We start from the raw sequence: 20,533 nt of genomic DNA, 5'->3' as shown, positions 1-20,533 counted from the left end.
CATGTAGCACTGAACTACATGAAGCATATTCCACAGACCTACTGGAAATTCAATCAAGGGACTGACATTTTAGTTAGACCTTCTTTCTTTGGTCTGACTCAGTCTCTTGGTTTGGAGGTAAACCTGGCATCAGGGCTTAAATTCTAATGTTAATCTGCAATGCTTTACTCTTTTCCCTTACTAGGATTTCTTCCATATCGAATAATATTACTATGTACTAAGTCTGCTTTTCTCTAAGCAAAATAAGTATGCTGTGAATTATTTCAGTCAGAAGAGTTGGGAGATATGTACAGATATTTTTTTGGTTTCAGGAATTGGTTTGGATGTTCTACTGTTTGTTTTGAGTGTGGATTTTGAGGATAATAGCATGAATGGCCTTAGTGCAAGGGAGTAGGGAGCAGCTTTGCAGTATGACTTTAGATGAAGAAGAAAGGATCCCCTATCCCAGTAGTGCTCTCCCACTGGCCTGTCATCACATCTTTATTTCACAAGTAGAGGCAAACTGGCCCTGGTTAGAGGCCATGATACCCAGGGAGGGGGGGTGCTAACGCCCCCTAACAGCTTACCCTCCCAGATATCCATGTGGTTCACTCTGCCACTTTTTTCAGATCTCTGCTCAGAGGTCGTCTTATCAGTGAGGTCCTCCCTGACCACCCTAGTTAAACTGGCACCCACCCCTGTCTCCTGTCCTCTCAGGACTCCCTGTCCCTCTTCCCTTCTCTGTAACACTTACCACATCCTGAATCTGGGGATGAACATTTGGGAGAAAGGCCGTACTGCTCAGATACAGGCATGCGCAATGCGGGGCCTGCCTGTGTTTCAGCCCTGGCTCTGCCACTGAGATTTGGCCTTGGGCCCGTCACTACCTCTTTGTGATTTAGCTACTACTTATCTGAAATGAGGGGGTTAGAAGAGGTGATCATCATAGCCTGTCCAAAATTATTATTTAGGTTCTGTGATGTCAAAATGAACTTGCTTTATTTTGAATTAAGCTCTGTGAAGGCTGGGGCATTTCTCTTATTAATCCCAGCACCTAGAACAGCAACCTGGCCTACAGTAGATGCTTGATAAATATATGTGCTTTCATTTGGCCACAGAGGCCATGAGTTCCTTGAAGGAAGGGACTGTCTCCGAATTCTTTACTTTTTCCCAGCCTTACGCTCCCACCTTTTCAATAAGCACGGTGTGGAAAACCAGTTCTGGCCAGCTGTGTCAGGGTGATAACGGAATGGTATCTAAGTAAGCACTTGCAGGACCCCACAGAATGGAGAGGAGCCACTTACTCACCTAAGAGGACAAAGATGCAGGCCAGGATGGCGATGAGGGCGCCGCGGCTCAGTCTGACTGGGAGCATGTAGGCCTCGGGGCTGCAGGACAGGACGTGGCCGTCGTCGTCACAGCTGCACACCTGGATGGTCAGCGTGCCTGTGCTGCTCAGCGCCGGCTGCCCATTGTCCGATATCAGGATGGGCAGGTAAAAGACACTCTGCTCCTGCTGCCGGAAGCCAGACCTCCTAGTTAGAATCCGGGCAGTGTTATCTGAAGAAGACAGGCGTTCCAGGATCGAAAGAGGAGAGGGAAGAGGAAAATGAAAGAACCAACAAGAGAATGAATTTTTTGGATTGAGGAAAGCGAGGGGGCAGGAACTGGGTGGGGAAGGAGAGAGCAGGGACAGCACGCCCTGGAGGCGGTTAGCTACAGCCACCGCTGGGTTTTTTGGGATCAGCAGTTGGATTCAGAAACCAAGATTTTTGCTTGCTTCTAGGGAAAACCCTGAGGCCTAGGAGAGAGACCTGTTTTGAGAGTCTGTCTTACCCTTTGTGACAAGGTGCCCAGGGCGAACTGTCAGACTTCAGATCTAACTGAAATGTCCCTGGGGAAACTTGACAGAAATGAACAGTCACTGGCGACTTGTGGTCCCTGTTTGTTCTAGCTCAGCAGCTTTCCAAGGCCCTGTGCTGCTTTGTGCCCCCAGGAAAAGAATGCTGAGGAGCCCATGCGGCTGTGGCACATTGCTTATTTTTGCCACTTTGGCTGGAGTTCAAGTCTTCGGCTATTTTCTTTTATGCCTCTGAAATGCAGTCACCAACTCCTGTGCTTTCTGATGAACCTGCTTGTTTAGCAGAAGCTTATTTGAAATCCCCTAATCATGACACACCCTGCTATTTTCCGCTAATTGGTGGTCTAAGTTTAAGCAATTAATATGAATTTGGTGAAAATTCAATACTAGTTTTTTCCCCCAGTTTTTTTTTTTTTTACATCTTTATTGGAGTATAATTGCTTCACAATGGTGTGTTAGTTTCTGCTTTATAACAAAGTGAATCAGTCATACATATACATCTGTTCCCACATCTCTTCCCTCTTGTGTCTCCCTCCCTCCCACCCTCCCTATCCCACCCCTCCAGGCGGTCACAAAGCACCGATCTGATCTCCCTGTGCTATGCGGCTGCTTCCCACTAGCTATCTACCTTACGTTTGGTAGTGTATATATATCCATGCCTCTCTCTCACTTTGTCACAGCTTACCCTTCCCCCTCCCCATATCCTCAAGTCCATTCTCAAGTAGGTCTGTGTCTTTATTCCTGTTTTACCCCTAGGTTCTTCATGACATTTTTTTTTCTTAAATTCCATATATATGTGTTAGCATACGGTATTTGTCTTTTTCTGACTTACTTCACTCTGTATGACAGACTCTAGGTCTCTCTACCTCATTACAGATAGCTCAATTTCATTTCTTTTTATGGCTGAGTAATATTCCATTGTATATATGTGCCACATCTTCTTTATCCATTCAGACGATGATGGGCACTTAGGTTGTTTCCATGTCCTGGCTATTGTAAATAGAGCTGCAATGAACATTTTGGTACATGTCTCTTTTTGAATTATGGTTTTCTCAGGGTATATGCCCAGTAGTGGGATTGCTAGGTCATGTGGTAGTTCTATTTGTAGTTTTTAAAGGAACCTCCATACTGTTCTCCATAGTGGCTGTACCAATTCACACGCCCACCAGCAGTGCAAGAGTGTTTCCTTTTCTCCACACCCTCTCCAGCATTTATTGTTTATAGATTTTTTGATGATGGCCATTCTGACTGGTGTGAGACGATATCTCATTGTAGTTTTGATTTGCATTTCTCTAATGATTAATGATGTTGAGCATTCTTTCATGTGTTTGTTGGCAGTCTCTATATCTTCTTTGGAGAAATGTCTGTTTAGGTCTTCTGCCCATTTTTGGATTGTTTTCCCCAGTTTTAAAGGGGATTAGCAAAATTGTTTGGTATGTTTCCACAAAGCTGATGTGTGTGTGTGTGTCTGTTTGTCTGTATTTATATTTGCCTAATGTAATGTTTTGGGATCTTTTTTAATCTGTGTTCTCAAGTTTTCTTGAGTGGGTTTGACTTATAAATCAGATATATTTTCTGGAAAGCTGGTAACTTTTTTTTTTTTTTTTTTTTTTTTTCGGTATGCGGGCCTCTCACTGTTGTGGCCTCCCCCGTTGCGGAGCACAGGCTCCGGACGCGCAGGCTCCGGACGCGCAGGCTCCGGACGCGCAGGCTCAGCGGCCATGGCTCACGGGCCCAGCCGCTCCGCGGCATATGGGATCCTCCCAGACCGGGGCACGAACCCGTATCCCCTGCATCGGCAGGCGGACTCTCAACCACTTGCGCCACCAGGGAGGCCCAAAGCTGGTAACTTTTTCATCAGAGGAAAAGTTTGAGAGATGTGGTAGGACGTATAATCAGTGACAAAGCTAACATCATCAATATGGAAGGTCCTCTGGATGTGTTTCACATTTCACAGGGAAGAGTCTAGAACTTCACAAAAAATTCTGAGAGTCTAACCAAAGTAAACATTATTCATACCAATATCAATACTTCTGGACATAATAAAGGATTATCTTTTCTACCCTCTTGAATTTGGGCATGTCTGTATCATTTGCTTTAAATGATGGAAATGAGCAAAACTGATTCATTTGACTTCCGGACAGCAGCATGTATCAATAATAGCTGGTATGTTATTCTTGTGCTCTCTTGCCTTGTTGTAATATATGAACGAACATTTGAGATGGAGAGCCAGGCAGCCTACACCTGGACAGCTGTCCTTGGTCGCCAGACCCACAGTCAGCTTTATGTGAGCAAGAAATTAACTTTAGTGGTGTTAAGCCACTGAGATTTTGGTGTTGTTTGTTCCTGCAGCCTAACCTAGCCTATTCTGACTAATACATAATTCCTTAATTAACTTTTCCATCTCCTCCTCCCCCTATTTTATCATGAGAGCAGTTGTTTTTTGAGTGCTTATGTGCAAGGTATTTAGACTTTACATGCAGTATCTCATTTAATCTTTACCACCATTTGGTGAGATAGTAATAATCTCACCCTTTTACAGTGAGAGTTAAGGCCTAGAGAGATTATGTAATTGGTTCAAAATCACTAATTTAGTAGAAGAGCTGGGATTTGAACTCTGGTCTCTTGACGCCAAATACATACTCCTTCCATTGTGCTGTGTAACCGCTTACTTAGTTTTGTAACATTAATGTTGAAAATTATTCAGCTAATTGAAATCTCTTCCTACTTTGGTACAGGCCTTTTCCCTCTTATTTCCTTCTCAGTGGAGAAAGATAGCAGTTGGTTACCAACCTGAAGATTATATTCATATTTCCACCTACCACACAATCCATCTCTTTTCTGTTTTCCAGATTTAATAGCTAAGTACTAGTAATTTTGCTTCACAGTTTCAGTTTCGTTTTGTTTTTGTCAGAAGTAAAGTTTTTCTCGAACAGAAATCTTTTTTATTTTTCATTTTAATCAAGGGCAGTTCATCAGACTTTTAGAAAGCCGGAGAAGAGCTGAATTTCATATAAGTATTACATCATGCCTACTATGCATCATAGATTTCTTGATCTCAGAATTATTTAAGATTAAGGAAAAAAGATCAGAGCATCACATTGCTGAGACTGGTCCTACAAAGGAGCTGGCAGAATTTAGCCACTTGCAAAATTTTGTTGAATATTATAACTGGAGCTTGAATAACCCATTTGGAAATAGTATTCAGGGTGACACAAAAATTTTGTGTGTGTGTGTGTGTGGCTAAAACAGGAGGTCTCAACTTCCAGTCCCAATTTTAATACATACTCTCTATTCCATGGGCCATTTACTTTCTTTCCTTATCTATCAGATGAGACAATGAGAATCATCAGAGTCATTAGTAACTTTCTTAAGACCTTAAAGGATTATTATAAATATCAAATAAAGCAAAGTATGGGAAAATGCGTGTGAAACTGTGAAGTATATGGACAATCCTTTTCATGATGCTTTGGGGATTAAGAAAGGCTTTACTTGAAATAGTGCACTGTTGTGTTCATAAATGAATATAATGTTTTGGGCACGGGAGTTGGAGGGCTTGACAGTAGATCCACCACATCAGATGTTGGTCAATTTTTTAATGAGCCTCAGTAAAGGATACTCGAAGGATAAATTGTCATGAGGAGATTAAGAGTTCATTCTTTCTATTGAAGATGTTCCGACTAACGTTTTGAAAAAAAACCTTCCAAGAGATGAGCCATTTCTTTTTATAGTCATCAGGTTCCAGGGGCCCATCTTTTTAAGGTATTGCCTCCATGAATTGGTGCCCAAAGTCATTGGTAAGAAATTTGCAGCATTTTGCTGCGTATTGTTTCTGTATTGATTCAGACAAATATCAGAATGGAGGAATAGAGTGACACTTAGCTGAAAATTTGAAGAAACAGTATAATGTATTATTTTTTTCCCCAGGGTTTCTACTATGAAACCTATCCTAGGGAATTCCTTGGTGGTCCAATGGTTAGGACTCCATGCTTCCACTGCAGGGGCAGGGGCCCTGGGTTTGATCCCTGGTCTGGGAACTAAGATCCTGCAAGCCTTGTGGCATGGCCAAAAAAAAAAAAAAACCTATCCTGAAGGGTCTGAAACAACGTTTTGCAGGAAGGGTTTCCAAGTGAAGCAGATAAATGAATAATTCAAAATTTGACCCAGTAAAAAATATCAGGATATTTAATTGTAGCACTTCTATTGTTATAATTTATATTACTCTTCCTTTCACAATTATCATAGTGATTTGATGATTTTATGTAGATGATTAAAGGGGTGACTTGGAAGGATGCTTTCCATTTAGAAGAAAACAGGTTTGATATTCTCTAGTTTTAAAAGCAGAATATCGTGTGGGGTGGATTTAATACTTTAAGTCCCAAACAATTGATTTTTGGACTCAGACTAGGTATGCCCAAATCATGACTTTTTGTTACCCTTTGTTTAGATTGTTCTAAAGTGACAGCACTTTAGAATTGGAATAAAAATGAGGCCACCACAGCCCAGAGAAGTGATGCCCTCCCTCTCCAAGGTCAGACAGGTAGTTGGTAGCAGAGTTAGCAACACAAGGGGTTCACTTGACGGATTTAAATTATTTTTTCACTTGCTCTGACCTTTCTCTGAAAATCTTCTGGCCAGAGTACAGAAGGCCCTCCTTTTCCCATCTGTGCCCAATGAAGAGTGTGCTAGGTCTGTGAACTCCATAGCTGGTCTGAATGCTTTTGGGGGTAGAGGGGTCTATAATTCCATTCCAGCAAAGATGTAGAGGGAAGCACCTTCTGGAATAGGGAACCCCACCTGACTGTTCTTTCTGAATCATTCCAAAATAATAAAGTGGTTTTGGTGCCAGAACTACTGGTTGTGTTCCTCTATTTGTCCTTTGCTCTTAAGTAACTCAAGTGTTACTTAGCCTTTGTCTCCCATTTGTTCTGGGAGCTTTCACTGTTTCCCCCTTTGATCCTTGCTTAGAAGTGTTCACTCAGGGTTTTCTCCTTGGGCCTCTTTCTTTCAGCTTTCTCAGATTCTTCCTGTAGTTAAAGAACATACAAACATGGCTGCTCTCTGTGGGGGTGAAGGAAGCCTGTGTGCCTCGCACAGTGTCTGGCCCAGATCCCGTGCTCAAATGTTTGAGTGAACTGACGGACTGAGTAAAAGTTTCAGAATCAGCAGAGGGCGTTGTCTTTGATGTTCTGAAACAAAACTTTAATAAAAGACCATACAAATTAACATCGATGTCTTTCGTGCTGTTAAAGAGCAGGTGACCTCTGACACTGTTTGCATGGTATAGTAACCCGAAGTTTCCAGCCCACGCTGTAGAAAAGCATCGGTAGCCAACTGATTACCTTGGTTGTCCCTTACGGTGAAGTTGGGGTTGTTAGCAGCCTCAGGAGCCAAGCTGTAGTAGAAGTGCTGGCCATTGCGTGGGTCATCTAGGTCGACTGCGCTCACTGTCTGGATCAGCTGAGGGAGGGACATGAAATCAGGCGAGTCAGAGTCAAAAGAAAAGCTTCAAGGGCAGGGGGGATCCCAAACCCTGAAATCCAGTAGTAGATTGTTATACCTAATGAGGACATCCTGAAACTTCCCTCGGCAGTCTCTGTGCCATCACACAATGCAGAACTGAATTTTGGTTTATTGTTGGGCCTGAGTGTGTTCACAGGCACAGGGTAGATGATACCTAAATGCCTCAGATGTTAGACGTCGACGTAACACACTATCCTCACCCCAGGTCTGGCCCTTTTTAGGCAGTTGAAACAGGAGACTTTGAGTGAAATAATTCTGGGATGCCACAAGGTCCTGCCTGTTTCCCAGTTTTTTTGGTCCCCTCGCCTCACCTTCTTAGCCTCACATTTGGGTTAATAGTTCATGGTCAGATTGCTGTGTTTGAGAGGCCTCTATTTAAAAATGACCAGTACCTAGTGGGAAGTAAGCAGACACTACATTGATTGTGTCAGCTTAATGGAAAACAGATGTGAGGGGATGGGTGGCAGAGAAGTCACTCTTTGCTGGCAGGAAGGAGAGCCAGGCAAAGTGGAGAGCACAAGCCCCTGGGTGGGCTTTATAGAACAGACTGGAGTCAGGAGCAAGGCTTGGGGCTGAAGAGAGCAAGAGGTGGGGTGGCCTCCTCTTGAGCTCTTTGGCCAAAATTTTGCCTCTTCCACGTGTTTTTCAAAGTCATAAGTTACCATGAAGGTTATGAAGATCAGGATGGAAAAGTTCCTAAAGAAAGCAGTGAGAAATAACACAGTTGAAACACTGGCAGGCAGACTGGGGGGATATAGAACAGGTGTCGAAGGGGTGGTCTTCTTCCTGTGTGTTTGCTCTCCCGCCAACCAACGGCAGACTCCCCCCACCCGTCTCGGGCCTGGCCCTGTAGACACCACACTCCTGCTGTCAAAAGCTGGCTATTAACAGGGTAGAAAATGGAACATTCAGAGTCAGCTGGAGGGCTGAGGTGGGCTTGCTTAGTCTTTCTTCCTTCATCTGTAAATTAAGGAGGTAATGCTACCCTCACAGTATGCAGAAGATTAAATAACAGAGGGGAAAGCTTCCAGCAAGGGGCCTGCTGGTAAACATGGTGTTGCTCAGACCCCCTTCAGTGAAGGACTTGATACCTTCACCTGTCAGTCTCTTTGGCGGTTGCCTCAGTTGCTGAGAGCCACCTACCCACAGTCACCACATTCTTCCAGGACAATCCATATCCAGTGACTGATGCGATAGTATAAAGCCTGGCCATCCCATCTCCACTCAGGAGAACGCTAGTCCTAGAACTCTGTGAAGTCATCCAGGGCTGTTAGTGGGTCTGCACTGCAGCTGGACTTCTCCTTTTGCCCAGGCTTGCAGTTCTTCCCTTCCACGGGCATTGGCCCCAAGGGCATGCCTTCATAAACATCTTAGACCAGAACTCCATCTCATTTATGCCTCCTGGTGAACCCAACTGGCAGCGGGGCTCTGTTGAATCTAAAGGTCGGGGGGATGGAGTTGCAATAAAGGAGAGGGATCAGGAGAGCACTGAAGATAAATCTGCCCCACAGTCCAGCCTGGTGTCAGTGCCGCTCATACACGAGGGTCACCCCACTGCCCCATTCCTGCCGAGACAAATCCTGTACGTTCCGTCTTGCCCATGGTGCCAAACACGTGAAGACATGTTTCTTCATGAATGTTATAAATAGGTGATTATGTATAACTTGGCAAACAGAAAGTCATTTCAGAACATCTGACCTATGAAATTGTATATATGTATATTGGTGAGGTGGGGACCTGAGGCATATGATGGGTTGGTTACAGGGCTTTAAAGAATGGGTGAGCGATGATACAGGTCAGGAGCACCGGAGCCTGCTCTCCTGGCCTCCCCTCTCCTGGCAGGTCCGATTTCATCCTCAGCCCCACTTGCCATTCAAGGTTCTGCTCAGCAGGTTTCATGCCGCCCTCAGCCTGCACCAAAGATGTCGTCTGATTTCTTTCTGGGCTTCCTTTCTCCCTAAGAGGAAGGCACACATCCCAACTCGGCAGATACAAAGCTAACGACGGTGTCTGACACATCTAACACAAGGAGGCCTGGTTCTTCATAAACCAGACATACCTACTGAGCTGTGTGCTTTTGAAAATCTCAAAACATGTCCCAGAGCCAAAATCAAAGAGTAGGGTTTCCGTATCTTGGGCTAAAGATGACAAATATGACAGACTATGATAGACTTGTGGCTCATGGTCTGAACTTGAAGTCACAGATAAACCATGCCTCCAAGGACTGTATAATAGACAATTAGAAGATGTATATAGAAATGTAGAAATGGGAGGTGTGCTTGTATGCTGCAAAAACAAGAGAGGTGGTAACATGCTATTAACCTGTCCTTCTGGACTTCCCTGGTGGTGCAGTGGTTAACAGTCCTCTTGCCAGTGCAGGGGACACGGGTTCGAGCCCTGGTCCAGGAAGATCCCACATGCTGTGGAGCAGTGAAGCCCGTGTGCCACAACTACTGAGCTGGCGCTCTAGAGCCCGCGAGCCACAACCACTGAGACCATGTGTCAGAACTACTGAAGCCCGCACGCCTAGAGCCCATGCTCCGCAACAAGAGAAGCCTCTGCAATGAGAAGCCCGCGCACCGCAACGAAGAGTAGCCCCCTCTCACCGCAACTAGTGAAAGCCCACACGCAGCAATGAAGACCCAATGCAGCCAAAAATAAATAAACGAATAAATAAATAAATTTATATATTAAAAAAAAACCCTGTCCTTCTCTTCTGAAGCCCGTTAAGAAAGGAAATGTTTCACTTTTGGGGAATGAGGGGTTTAATTTATTGTGCTACTATTACTCTTTATATTACAGATTAAAAATTAGTTTCTTGTCATATTAAAATATAAAGTATTATGTTTGTCATATTATAATGATAATCTTATATAATATAAAACAAAAATTTATGTATGGTGTTTCTATAATATATAAGTAAATTGTCACGTTACAATAAAAAAATCAATAAAATAAAGTCCCAAATCCCTTCACTCAAATCTCAACTACCTTAGCACAGTAACTATTGCTATTTTTGCATCCTGCCTCCCAATTTTTGTTCACATGCAGATACAGTTTTACATAACTTCAAGCATGTACATGTAGATTCTATACCTCCTTTCTTATAATAACACAGATCATTCTTATGCTGGAAAGTCTTCATTGTAACTTTATTAGCTGCATAATATTTCAGGTCTTTCTGGACTAGAAATTCAATAGATACGGAAGTAGAATTATCGTAGACTTGTTGAAAAAAAGTTTAGGCATGCTATAGACCATTGCACTGGGTTTCAAGAATCAATGGATGAGATAATTTAGATGAGAAGGACTTACAGGACACATTTTTTTTCCCCCCTGGAACAAGGGAGTCACTTTTTCTTTGAGTAGAATGGTGAAGATGTGTTGTGTCAATCTTTGGTGAGTTCAGGAAGCTAATAAAAGTTTTGGTTGTATAAAGAGAGTCTGTGCAGTGGGATGCTGCAGGAGGGTGAGAGAAGTGGAAGCAAAAGCTGTGTTACAGTCGGAAAGCTTGAATTACCAAAGCGTGTGTCCTTGCCATGTGCACCCAACGTCCCCAAACTGGAATCCACAGGACCACAAAATAGGCTCGGGGGAAATACGTCAGGGAGGACTGAAGAGTCTTACAAAAGCAGGAGCATAAGAGGAGAGATTGCCTGTGATCTGAGGTATGGAAGGCTGGGCATGGGGTGGGCAGCAGCCTGACACATACATTAATAACGTGGCCATTCCAAGCACAGTTTGGATGTTTTTCAGTTACACCACTTGGGATTTAGTCAACCCAATATTCACTTAGGTTTAAAAGCAGACTTTAAAAAAATACACAAATATATCTGAAGATTATGAAACTAAAGCTGTTTCAAATAAGTAGAAATTTGTTCCTTCAGATGCCTTTCCTCTCAAAACTTTACATGACATGAGTGGTACTAAGAAAATGGATGTTTTAATTGAGGGAGGAGAGAGAGTAGGTAATTCTAGGTAATGAAGTGTTCTGAGAATAGGGCAGGCAGTCTGTAAACTTGCTGCCAGAAGGAAGGGAGGTAGGAAGATATAAAAACTAAACTTTCCTTACTACAAACACTTTCAAGGATGAGTGCTAAAATGAGAAAAAGACTCTCCTTTTTTCTCCCGATCTTCATCTCCATGGTCCCTCATTTCCATGACCCAGAGCACATGTTACTGCAATTGGTTCCATACAGTTCACTTAGAAGGTGGGTAACTACCTGGCTTCACAGGTGAGTAAGCCACCTTGATTCACAACCTTGTTTAGATTATAAAATGTAATGGAGGCTCGAAATAGTTGTCTTAACAAATTATCTGTTGCAACATGATATACAGAAGTTGGGGACTCTCTTTTGTAAACTTAGTTTCTGGAGTCTTAAATTTCTTTGATGACAAATCTGGTTATCTGAAACAGTCGTTTCCACATGTTGGGGGTTAACCAAGGTGCACCCTCACAGGCTGCCTTACCTGCCCTGCTTTGGCATTCTCACAGACAAAAGCTTCATAGAATCTGGGGAACTTTGGAGCATTGTCATTCACATCTAAGACTTTGATTGTGACAGGAACGCTTCCAACCTGGGAAGGATTGCCTAAAAGCACACACAAAACAAACAAACAAAAAACCAAAGGTGAGGAGGGTTCAGAAATGCAAGAAAGCAGCTCTTTGTTGGAATAGGTATTTACCTCCTCATTCTGGTTTTTAAAGGAATGGATAAAGTACATGGAAATAGCAACACAAGGATGCAGGGGTTGCCTGTTAAGAGTGTGGCCAGAACATAAGCATGGGCAGGACGAGTTTTGTGTTGGAGAGAGTGTGTGATATCAGGAGGTTGAGGGGAGGGATGAGGCTCGGGGGGAGCAGGTATCACAAAGTGAATCTTAAAAAGAGGTTTTGAATCTCTCACTTGGCTCATGCTTCAGATTCTAGAATTGAAGGCAGGTCGCACCCTGAGCTGTGAGCGTGGCACCAACAAGCTCTTTCCCCAGGAACTATACTCAGCATCCAGCTGCCATATCTTTGAACTGTGTCTGTGAGCATTTGTGCTTTTTATTTTGCTCATGTGTTAGCAAGATGTGTCCTAATGTAATTGCTTCTTCGTTTTACAACATTTTGGCTTACAAAAGGTTTCATAGGAACACTTAACTTTTGGATAGTGGGAAAACCTGTAATCAGTTCTTTGAATTACTGTTTCAGAAGGTTTCAAGTTATTCATGGGATTACAGATAACACTGCACATTTATTTCCACCTATGGACTAAGGGAGATAGTATAGCATCAAACATACACCAAATCTGTATCTTTGGCTGGGGTAGGAGAAGCTACTCGTAGTCACTTATGGGGAAATATGTCCTTTTGGTCTGCCTTTTGCTTGGCGTTACCACACAAAGATAACTTCACAGCCCCACTAGTGCACCTCCTGCCTTTTTCTGTTTTGGCCACCATCCCAAGAAGACAAAATAGAAATCATAAGACACAGAAATTATGCTTAGTAAATAATTGCATTAAACCTCAGAATGCCCTGTTCTTTGGTTCATTTTTTTTTCTTCTCCCTCAAGAATGTCTATACTGTGTTTTTCCCCTGAATATTTCTATTGCTTGGTTACCAAAAGTGCTGCCATATTTACATTTTTTTCATTGTAACTTGGTGTTGCTTGTTTATACAAAGAATAATGAAAAATTCAGAAAAACATAAGAATAAATGTGATCCATAGTCTTACCACCAGAGAGCTCCATTATACGTTATGTATTATATTACATGTGTCCAAACTTTCCAATACACACACACACACACACACACACACACACACACACGCACTGAAATTAAAAAAAATAAAAAAGTTGAATTTAGACCTTTAATATTTTAGGGCAAGATTATCCTGTGTCATTGAAATATACTTTGAAAACATGGGTATTAATATCAACATGATAGTCTCATTTTACTGTGTGGCTGTACCATAATTTATTTAATCAAACTCCTATTATTAGACATTTAGGTAATTCCCCCCTATTTTAAAATAACAATGCAGTGGACATTTGGGTACATAAATCTTTGTTAATGTTTATGATTATTTCCTTAAGATAATTATTAAAGGAGAATTCTTGAGAAAAAGAGTATGAATATATTGGGGGATCTTAATACAAAGATTAGTTACCAAATTGCTCTCATGAATGGCTGTACATTCTTCTGCCCGTATGTTAGTATTTGTCATTTCCCTTAATCTTTTCATCACTAGGGGTTATGAAAAATATGCAGTGTAGTAGTATATAATCTAATTTGTGTTGAGATTCTAATATGTTAATTTAGTTTTTGTTAGTTTTCAATTTTATTTTTAAGTTTATGTTAAAAAATCTGTCTTGTAAAATGTCTGAAATTCTTAAATGCATGTATGTGTATATGTATGTGTGTAATAAGGGTGATATGTTATAAATGTTTCCTTTCATCCAATAATAATATTTTATACTATTTGTGCATTCCTAATCTTGTTAAAGATTGAAAGCCTCTTAGAGTTCTCAGGAGTTTTCCCTTTTCTTCATATAGAGGTCTAGCTCTTTGATTTAAGGATGCTATTTTTGTGCTGCTTTTGCATGTTTTGTTCGTGTGTTTTTATCTCTCGCACAGGATTAGGTATATAGAAGATCCTCAATAAGTATTTGAACTAAATACATTCATTCACTTGCATAAACCAGGATTTCCATTCCTTTCCATAAAGAAGATAATTTTTGTTTCAACAAGCTCTAGAAACTTCCACTTTCTCCAGTGCTTCTGTTTTGTCACTATATGGAGAGCAGTTTTTTTGTTTTACTTACTCATTTCCATAGCAAGGACAGTGATATTATGCCAAGAAAACTCTTCTCGGTCAAGGGGTCTTGCAGTCATTAGAGCACCTGTTGTAATGTCAACATAGAAGAACCTTCCAGGGTCACTGCTTCTGTCAATGGAATATCTGCAAAAACAGAGATTACACACATTGTTTTATTTGAATAAGCATACTGTGGCATATTACATAAGAGAACTGAGTGCATGCCATGTGGAACAGGATAGTTCTCAGTTATGGGCACTTGGAAGACTACTTTAGGTGTCAGTTTAGGTTGTTTATTTGAGTTTTTTCTTGTTTCTTGAGATAGGATTGTATTGCTATGAACTTCCACCTTAGAACTGCTTTTTCTGCATCCCATAGGTTTTGGGTCATCGTGTTTTCATGGTCATTTGTTTCTAGGTATTTTCTGATTTCCTCTTTGATTTCTTCAGTGATCTCTTGGTTATTTAGTACTGTACTGTTTAGCCTCCAATGTGTTTGCATGTTTTACACTTTTTTTCCTGTAATTGATATCTCCTCTTATAGCGTTGTGGTAAGAAAAGATACTTGATACAATTTCAATTTTCTTAAATTTACCAAGGCTTGATTTGTGAACCAAGATATGATCTACCCTGGAGAATGTTCCATGAGCACTTGAGAAGAAAGTGTATTCTGTTGTTTTTGGATGAAATGTCCTATAAATATCAATTAAATCCATCTTGTTTAATGTGTAATTTAAAGCTTGTGTTTCCTTATTTATTTTCCTTTTGGATGATCTGTCCGTTGGTGAAAGTGGGGTGTTAAAGTCCCCTACTATGACTGTATTACTGTCAATTTCCCCTTTTATGGCTGGTACCATTTGCCTTATGTATTGAGGTGCTCCTATGTAGGGTGCCTAAATATTTACAATTGTTATATCTTGTTCTTGGATTGATCCCTTGATCATTATGTGGTGTCCTGCTTTGTCTCTTGTAACAAACAATTTTTATTTTAAAGACTATTGTGTCTGATATGAGAATTGCTACTCCAGCTTTCTTCTGATTTCCATTTGCATGGAATATCTTTTTCCAGCTCCTCACTTTCAGTCTGTATGTGTCCCTGCGTCTGAAGTGGGTCTCTTGTAGACAGCATATATACGGATCTTGTTTTTGTATCCATTCAGCCAGTCTATGTCTTTTGGTTGGAGCATTTAATCCATTTACATTCAAGGTAATTATCAATATGTATGTTCCTGTTACCATTTTCTTAATCGTTTTGGGTTTGTTATTGTAGGTCTTTTTCTTCTCTTGTGTTTCCTGCCTAGAGAAGTTCCTTTAGCATTTGTTGTAAAGCTGGTTTGGTGGCACTGAATTCTCTTAGCTTTCGCTTGTCTGTAAAGCTTTTAATTTCTCCATCGAATCTGAATGAGATCCTTGCTGGGTAGATAATCTTGGTTGTAGGTTTTTCCCTTTCATCACTTTAAATATGTCCTGCCACTCCCTTCTGGCTTGCAGAGTTTCTGCTGAAAGATCAGCTCTTAACCTCATGGGGATTCCCTTGTATGTTATTTGTTGCTTTTCCTTTGCTGCTTTTAATATTTTGTCTTTGTATTTAATTTTTGATAGTTTGATTAATATGTGTCTTGGCGTGTTTCTCCTTGGATTTATCCTGTATGGAACTCTCTGTTCTTCCTGGACTTGATTGACTCTTTCCTTTCCCATACTAGGGAAGTTTCCAACTATAATCTCTTCAAATATTTTCTCAGTCCCTTTCTTTTTCTCTTCTTCTTCTGGGATCCCTATAATTCGAATGTTGGTGTGTTTAATGTTGTCCCATAGGTCTCTGAGACTGTCCTCAATTCTTTTCGTTCTTTTTTCTTTATTCTGCTCTGTGATAGTTATTTCCACTATTTTATCTTCAGTTCACTTATCTGTTCTTCTGCCTCAGTTATTCTGCTATTGATGCCTTCCAGAGAATTTCTAATTTCATTTATTGTGTCATTCATCATTGTGTGTTTGCTCTTTAATTCTTCTAGGTCCTTGTTAAACGTTTCTTTTATTTTCTCCATTCTGTTTCCATGATTTTGGATCACCTTTACTCTCATTACTCTGAATTCTTTTTCAGGTATACTGCCTAATTCCTCTTCATTTGTTTGGTCTGGTGGGTTTTTACTTTGCTCCTTCATCTGCTGTGTATTTCTCTGTCTTCTCATTTTGCTTAACTTACTGTGTTTGGGGTCTCTAGGTTTGTAGTTCCCGTTTTTTTGGTGTCTGCCCCCAGTGGGTCAGGTTGGTTCAGTGGTTGTGTAGGCTTCCTGGTGGAGGGGTCTGGTGCCTGTGTTCTGGTGGATGAGGCTGGGTCTTGTCTTTCTGGTGGGCAGGACCGTGTCCGGTGGTATGTTTTGGGGTGTCTGTGAACTTATTATGATTTTAGACAGCCTCTGTGCTAATGGGTGAGGTTGTGTTCCTGTCTTGCTAGTTGTTTGGCATAGGGTATCCAGTACTGGAGCTTGCTGGTTGTTGAGTGGAGCTGTGTCTTAGCTTTGAGACGGAGGTCTCTGGGAGAGCTCTCGCCGATTGATACTACATGGGGCTGGATGGTTTCTGGTGGCCCAGTATCCTGAACTCGGCTCTCCCACCTCAGAGGCTCAGGCCTGACACCCGGCCAGAGCACCAGGATCCTGTCAGCCACACAGCCAGGTACATGCGGAGTTTCTTGCCTTTTGGGAAGTCTGAGGTCTTCTGCCAGTGTTCAGTAGATGTTCTGTAGAAGTTGTTCCACATGTAAATATATTTTGATGTATTTGTGGGGAGGGAGGTGATCTCCACGTCTTCCCCTCAGCCATCTTGAAGGTCCTTTTGGGTTTAAGCTTGTAATCACATAAATTTGTTAGATCTCAGAGGGGAGTCACTGCATGCCATGCAGGGCCACAGAGGAAGCTCCAGGTTTTGGTTGGGTGGCAAAGACAGGAGCAAGAGGAAACTCTAGTCCAGAGCCTTTAATGGGGTTTCTGAACTTGAGTTTACTCGGGAATAGCAGAGAAACTGCAATTCTACAAGGCACAGTGTTGCAAGTTACAGGGCCAGTCTGTGGAGAGTTCAGGATGGGCTGTATTTATCTATAGCTTCTTTTTAAATTCTACAGCATCTCTAGGACGTAGCTATTATCTCACCTAACAGGAAACTAGGGCTTAGAGAAGTAAAGTCACTTTCATACAGTTACACCGCTAATAATTTGCAGCCAACAGTAAGATTTGAAACATACATGTGTTTATATATGAACTATTGTATATATAATATATTATATACTGTAAATTATATATAAATGATTCTGTTTCTTATATATTATATATATAAGCTATTGTAACATATTGGGTTCAAAATTCCATTTAAAGTTGCCAGTGGGTGCAAACGAACCTATTTTCAAAACAGAAATAGAGTCACAGATGTAGAAAACAAACTTACGGTTATCAAGGAGGAAGTGGGGGGGAGGGATACATTGGGAGATTGGGATTGACATATATACACTACTATATATGAAATAGATAACTAATAAGAACCTACTGTATAGCACAGGGAACTCTACTCAATACTCTTCAATGACCTCTATGGGAATAGAATCTAAAAGAGTGGATATATGTATATGTATAACTGATTCATTTTGCTGTAAATCTGAAACTAACACAACATTTTATTTTATTTTATTTTATTTTTTTGCGGTATGCGGGCCTCTCACTGTTGTGGCCTCTCCCGTTGCGGAGCACAGGCTCCGGATGCACAGGCTCAGCGGCCATGGCTCACGGGCCCAGCTGCTCCGCGGCATATGGGATCCTCCCAGACCGGGGCACGAACCCGTATCCCCTGCATCGGCAGGTGGACTCTCAACCACTGCGCCACCAGGGAGGCCCAACACAACATTTTAAATCAACTATAATCCAGTAAAAATTAATTGAAAAAAAAGTTGCCAGCGGAATTCCCTGGTGGTCCAGTGGTTAGGACTCCGGGTTTTCACTGCCGAGGGCCCGGGTTCAGTCCCTGGTCAGGGAACTAAGGTCCCACAAGCTGCGCAGCATGGCCAAAAAAAAAAAAGAAAAAGAAATGTTGCCAGCAATTGCAGTCTCTATCTTAAAGTTGTTGAAACTGGGAAATACTGCCCATTTGTTGGGAGTAAGTAGTTTCTTTACTTTAGTGCATTGTTTTTCAATCTGAAATAAATATGGTGGGTTGTGACTAGTATAGAAAGAACATGTATGGGCCTCCCTGGTGGCGCAGTGGTTGAGAGTCCGCCTGCCGATGCAGGGGATACGGGTTCGTGCCCCGGTCTGGGAGGATCCCATATGCCGCGGAGCGGCTGGGCCCGTGAGCCATGGCCGCTGGGCCTGCGCGTCCGGAGCCTGTGCTCCGCAGCGGGAGAGGCCACAACACTGAGAGGCCCGCATACCGCAAAAAAAAAAAAAAAAAAAAAAAGAAAGAACATGTATATGTATGCCAGACTGTATTCCAGTAAGGGTAAATATTGATGGTAAAACTTTTGTTTCAATATATATAAATATATATATATATATACAGTATATACCAGTATATGTATTATTTGGTAAAGTATTTTGTTTCGAGTATTTATTTTTTCCTGCAGAGATTCAGGATGACTGTTCAGAGAATTAGGAATTAAAGGGAAAGGTGACCACTAAAGGCTGGAGAAGTTGGAAACATTTCAGTTCTAACTCTCCAAGTGTTGGGAAATTTAAATAAGTAAAGTAATGCTTCTCTCTGCTTCTGACCCTGTTACCGTAGCCAGGCACTGCTCTAAATATCTTACTTGTATTGACCCATATAATCCCCACAATAAACCTATGAGGTAGGTACTGTTATCATCTCCATTTTACAGGTGAGAAAACTGGAGCATGGAAAGGTTAACACATTTGCCCAAGGTTGCACGGCTGGGAATCAAACCTAGGCATATGGAATGTATGAGATTGCTTAAGGAAACAAAGCCTTAACTCTTTTTTGAAGATTAGATTAAGCCATGATAGCCGACAGTTGACTATTTAATAAAGAATAAACACATGCCTACAAAGTTAATTTAAAATTAACTGGAGCGTTCTTTTTTAGTGATTTAGTGATTTAGTTTTAAACTTTACTGGCTATTTTAAGATTTGAATTTATCTTAGAAAAAAAATACTGGTTGGCTCCTGACAGTCTTTTCTTTCAGCTCCCCAAACAGGAGAAAAGCCAGCCATTCAGCCCACAGAGCCGTAACCCTGATGGCAGCTCTCCAAGTTGTAGGCATAATGCCGAGGGGAGAGGCAGCCTATGATGAACCAGCTTCCTGCATTCAAACCTACAATGCCATAGCAAATGTCACAGGTGGTAGGGGAGATGGAGTGATGGAAATAACTGGCAGAACCCATGACAGTACTGCCCGCTGACACACTGAGAGGAAACGCTGCGGGCCAGCCTCAGAGAAGCCTCCCTCAAGTGGAATTCCTCTTCCATTTCCCAAGCGGGGCCTGAATTGAGGCAATGATAACATTCATTACTCTGAATGGGACACTGGGCCAATTTTCAGGACTCAAGAGAACAAATTTAAAGGCATAGATACAGATAGAAAATGAGGCAATTGGGACACACTAGTGAATTACGTAGGTGGTTTTCCTTTCTCTAATCATAATATTCTCACCTACTGTGGGCAGAATAGGCATAACATACACATACAAAACTGCCTTCAGCCAACAATAGCTGGTGTTCGTTGAGCTCCCTGCTTGTTTACTTGGCTGAGGACATTCTCTGAATTTAGGAGTGATTTTGGAGGTAGGGTGTCATGGACAGGCTCCCTAAATCCATACACACTCTAGGAAGGCACAGGGGGACAAGTTGTTTCCACACGAGCAGGAGCCTATTTCAGTTGCCTAATGGTTCAGTTTCCCGCTTGCTAGAAATTCCTTGAGCATTTATTAAAAATTTAGGTGATCCAAACATTGTATTTTTCATGTACATATAACTAAATCTGGAGACTTAGTTTTGGGCTTTACTAATAAATGATGACCAGCTTATATGCCTGAACAAACCATAAACTTTCTAGAAATGAGATTATAAAAGTCCTGATAATCTTTTTAAAAAGTTCAGTGACCTTTTATCCATAGCATTTGAACCTCAGGTGGTATGTTGTTTTTGGGGTGATTTAATATGCATTTTCTTTTTAGGAACGTGAACCTCATTTATTTGTAACAAAAATGCACAAGATAGACAAGCGGCATATGGCATATTCAAATTATTTTTAAAAGAAAATAACTTTTATAGGATACATAAGGAGAAAACAAGCAATTTGGTGAAAGATAATATAGGAAAGTACTTTCCAAATGGGTTTATTAAGTAATAGCCAGAGATTTGACTTC

The 20,533-nt window shown here is 41.5% G+C and overlaps 1 protein-coding gene across 1 annotated transcript in view; it reads right to left on the bottom strand.

The window, feature by feature from the left end:
- Positions 1-20,533, bottom strand: part of CDH20 (cadherin 20) — a 58,907-nt gene that overhangs the window by 3,547 nt on the left and 34,827 nt on the right. The window contains exons 7-10 of the mRNA XM_060118268.1: positions 14,174-14,310; positions 11,834-11,955; positions 7,183-7,300; positions 1,288-1,539 (exon numbers count right to left, since the gene is read on the bottom strand). Of these exons, the coding sequence (XP_059974251.1) occupies positions 1,288-1,539; positions 7,183-7,300; positions 11,834-11,955; positions 14,174-14,310 (629 nt within the window). The remainder of the gene's footprint in view (positions 1-1,287; positions 1,540-7,182; positions 7,301-11,833; positions 11,956-14,173; positions 14,311-20,533) is intronic.

Source organism: Mesoplodon densirostris, chromosome 15, assembly GCF_025265405.1.
Source record: "Mesoplodon densirostris isolate mMesDen1 chromosome 15, mMesDen1 primary haplotype, whole genome shotgun sequence".
In the NCBI taxonomy this organism is placed as follows: domain Eukaryota; kingdom Metazoa; phylum Chordata; class Mammalia; order Artiodactyla; family Ziphiidae; genus Mesoplodon; species Mesoplodon densirostris.
Note: the sequence above shows the minus strand (reverse complement) of the source record. Positions and strands in the feature narration are given on the sequence as shown.